Below are 4,448 nucleotides of genomic sequence, written 5' to 3' on the forward strand. Positions count from 1 at the left end.
CTTCCGTTGCAGAGGTGAAGGCAAACAACATTCCTGTGTGTTGGTCAGTGCATTCCTATTGAAGTAAATGCAGCATCAGTTCATGCACTACAGGAGCCATGTTAGAGATGAGTTGCATACTTTCAACTGAGATCATGCAAACCTCATAACAAGGGATGTCTCCACTCAAATTCCAGTAAGTTCACCCAGCATTTGACTGGAAACACTGTAAAGTATCGCTTCATACGGCGCATCAAATATTTAGCTGCTGCATATTTTAACTGTGAGTTACTCAACTTACTCCTTTGGAATTTTGCAATTGTGTTTGTGTGACTTTTTAAACCGCCTTCTTAACATGTGGTCCAAGCTATGAGTGGGAAGAACTGGTAATGTGGAGGTTGTGTACACCAATGGGGAAGGGCTTGGCCATGCACTGCAAAAAAAATTAATTGGTGCTGTAAACTTGAAAACCAAATTTTCTCACTTAATTAAAGTGTTCATTATTTAGGTCAAGCTCTGCAGGGCGCACACATTTGGTTGAGGGGAAATGTGTTTCCGGAATTATCACCACGCCAAATAACTTTTTGTGGTGTTTTTTTTTTTTTTTTTTTTTTTTTTTTGCAGTGTATCCGCTTTACGCACACGTTGTCTGAAATTTGATTCGAGTTTAAAAGCCCCCGACAGCAGCCACAAGTCAGAGAGCAACGGGTTTGTGTCTGTGAACATCAGGTAGCTCCTTATACGGATTGGAGAGGCACTTCGCAGCCCCTCTGGCACTGTATCTGTTAGGGCGCACAGAGGGGCAGTGCCATGCACACTCCTGATTATGCGCTGCTCCTGAGCGGAGGCAACCAGTCTTTGATTTTCAGCCCCACCAATGACCTAACGATGGGAACGCCTGGAAACAACACCGTCCACCCGAATGGATCCGATCCGTTTGCGAGAAACGAGGAGGTGGCCCAAATCGAGATCATGGTCCTGAGCATCACCTTCGTGGTTGCTGTGATTGGGAATGTGAGCGTCCTGCTGGCAATGTACAACACCAAGAAGAAGATGTCGCGGATGCACCTTTTCATCAAACACCTCAGCCTGGCTGACCTGGTGGTCGCCTTCTTCCAGGTGCTGCCGCAGCTCTGCTGGGAGATCACCTTCCGCTTCTACGGCCCTGACTTTCTCTGCAGGATAGTAAAGCACCTCCAGGTGATGGGGATGTTTGCGTCCACCTACATGATGGTGATGATGACCCTGGACCGTTACATCGCCATCTGCCACCCCCTGAAAACCCTCCAGCAGCCCACTCAGCGCTCCTACATCATGATCATCTCCACGTGGATGTGCAGCCTGGTGCTCAGCACACCTCAGTACTTCATCTTCTCCCTGAGCGAGATCAAGAACGGCTCGGATGTCTACGACTGCTGGGCGAACTTTATCGAACCTTGGGGCGCCAAGGCTTACATCACCTGGATAACCGTGGGCATCTTCCTCGTGCCCGTGGTCATTCTCATGATGTGCTACGGGTTCATCTGCCACAGCATATGGAAAAATATCAAATACAAGAAAAGGAAAACGATGGCTGGTGCTGCGAGCAAGAACGGGCTAATTGGAAAGAATTCAGTCAGCAGTGTCACAACTATATCAAGAGCCAAACTGAGGACCGTAAAAATGACTTTTGTGATAGTTTTGGCTTACATTATTTGCTGGGCTCCGTTTTTCACAGTGCAGATGTGGTCTGTGTGGGATGAAAACTTCCAGTGGGCTGGTGAGTGCGAAGAATTAAATCTAGACATGTGTTAATTATTGCTTAATTTAAATTTCAAGAATAATGTGGTATACAGCCAAACAATAGCAGCACAGAGAGAGCACTTGGCCACTTGCCTCACAATGAGAAAAAAAAAAAAAAAAATCACTGTGCGCAAACACACATCCAAGTACGCACAGCCTTTACGCACAGATTTATTTGGCACACAGAAGAACAAAAATATGCGTGGGCTAAATATGAATAAAAACTACTCAATTAAAATTATTTAAACAAATATTTTGTTTACAAGCCACTTCATATACTTGAAATTGCACTATTACGAGCCCTCAGAATTAAAATTTCACAGCAGACACGTTCTAGTTAAAAGTGATTTGGGGGGGAAGCTAAGACTTCTGGGTTCCCATGATATTATAGCTTTAGTTTTGTCTTCTTTTTGAAAGGAAACAAATCACTCACTTCAGTCTCCTCAGCTGAGGGCTCTTGAAAACACCACAACATTTCATTTCACACCAAGTTTAACCATATTCTATTTATGTTATAGTGTGAAATACTGATACTCTGACTTTCTGGACTTGTGCATTTGACACATTCTCTCTTCTTTACAGAAAAATTAAGTCAAACACCAGATGAATTAGCTGAGACAGGCATGTGTGCAGCTGAGCCTGTACCAGATGTTTTGCGGATTAATCATCCTTTTCCTTTTTCCTCTCTCTGTTCTCTAGATTCTGAGAACACAGCAGTGACTCTGTCTGCGCTCCTTGCCAGTCTCAACAGCTGCTGTAACCCGTGGATATACATGATCTTCAGTGGTCACCTCCTCCAGGATTTTGTGCACTGCTTCTCCTGCTGCCGCAAAGTGAACACTGACTTCAAGAAGGAGGACTCGGACAGCAGCATCCGCAGAACGACGCTGCTGACTAAGATGACCAATCGGAGTCCCACTGGCAGCACTGGCAACTGGAGGGAGCTGGACAATTCTCCCAAGTCCTCCATTCAGGCGGAATGAACACACAGCCAGGCAACTCTGTTTACGGGGGCTAGGGGTGGGGGTGGGGGTGTGAACGCACATGTGGCAGTGGCACCACGGTACACAAACAGTATCAGCTCATCTTAATTCTGGACATGACTGACAGTGACTGAAATGTCACTCACACTCACACAAACCCACAAAGCAGATCAAGCTCCTCACATGGAAAACATAAAACAGAGTGAAAATAGATGATGTAGATTGAGAATTTTCAGCAATGATAGCAAATATAGGCTCATTACCTGTTTCTTCATGCTGGATTCTATGTGCAATCATGTTCTTTTTTAAATAACCTACATGAAAATATAAGAAAAACATCAGGAAAGGAAGTGAAATTGCAATGTTTTACTTTATCATGTTATCTCCACATTTGTTGGTAGATGCTGACATTATGTTTTTAAATTGTTTTGTTGAATTTAGTCTTAATACTTGAAAATCTGAGAGCCTGAAGGAGTCTCTTCAAATCCCAACACGATTTCTTTTTTTAAATGCTTTTCAGAGAAAGTACTTTTCCATGGATACAGGTGCTTTTATCTGGTGGTTATGTCTCCCTGCACTGCCGCCAAACACCCTTTCCTGTTAGAGTGTTTACAAAGATAAAACTTATGTAGCAGCCAAGCGGTGTGTGGTAGTGTAAACGACCAGACCGCAGGTCTCTAAGTAACTGAGGCAGTCACCCCACATTAAAAAATCTGCTTTACAAAAAATAAAATTAATTTAAAATCTGCATCCACCTTTTCCACCAAGGATTTGTTTCATGTTGAGGCAGGCAGCCCTTTGTGTGGATCCTTAAAGAAGGGTTTCTTTCTGTTCAGCAGAGGCAGGTGGAATCCCCTTGAAAATAGCAGGAGATTCACCTACACACACAAACACACACACACGGGTGTGTAGGGGCTGTTGGGGGTTGTGAGCCTGGCCGCAGTTGGGAGTCTACCTACCGACCTGCTTTCTCAGAATGTTGGGGAGAAGCTCACACATTCCACACACACTACGTCAACACATTTCCTGATTTTTTTTGTCTGACATCCTGCACCATTGGGGGCATGTGTTTTGGCTTCATTTTCGCTCCAGACAAAAACAATTTCCTGCATGTTCATGTGATCTACAGCACGGTATTCGTTTCTCAGACCACCCTGAGAACCCCAGAGGAAAATGTATAGTTACTTATCAAAATATTTTTATCTGAGTGTAAAGTACATAAAAGTCTTTTGTACATAAAAGTCACTTAAATATCTGTAAATAGGAGTAATATATGTATATCTGTTCAACGTGAATTCTATTCGTCTGTAATGGCTTGTGCACATTGAAAAGAATCAAAAATATCCTATAAATATATGTTGAAATATACATATTGATGTACTGAACACTACACTGGCTTTGTCTCCTGTTTTCATAGCCACAACACAGATGATACCATTGCAACCACAGCAATCTTTGATGTTGTTTTCCCTGAAAATTGAACAGATGTCAACTTATATCTGGAACCAATCTAAGCACTAAAAACCTGCCAATTTCTAGGATTATGCAACAATTCAACCTTTCAATAGGAAATAATTTGAAATAGAGGACAACTTTATTAATGAGGGGCCTCTAGTTGACAAGCTGTACACCCTCACAGAACTTATAATATATCAACAGATAATCTAATAATGTCTCATAATGCAAATGTCCTTTTTAGTTTAA

The 4,448-nt window shown here is 42.7% G+C and overlaps 1 protein-coding gene across 1 annotated transcript; it reads left to right on the forward strand.

The window, feature by feature from the left end:
• Positions 1 to 301: 301 nt before the first annotated feature.
• avpr1aa (arginine vasopressin receptor 1Aa) lies at positions 302 to 4,129 on the forward strand. Its single transcript, XM_018675929.2, has 2 exons — positions 302 to 1,738; positions 2,461 to 4,129. Exons 1-2 carry the CDS (start codon positions 790 to 792, stop codon positions 2,742 to 2,744), a joined length of 1,233 nt encoding a protein of 410 aa, XP_018531445.1. The 5' UTR covers positions 302 to 789; the 3' UTR covers positions 2,745 to 4,129.
• Positions 4,130 to 4,448: the final 319 nt, after the last annotated feature.

This window comes from Lates calcarifer, linkage group LG10 (genome assembly GCF_001640805.2).
Source record: "Lates calcarifer isolate ASB-BC8 linkage group LG10, TLL_Latcal_v3, whole genome shotgun sequence".
NCBI lineage: Eukaryota > Metazoa > Chordata > Actinopteri > Centropomidae > Lates > Lates calcarifer.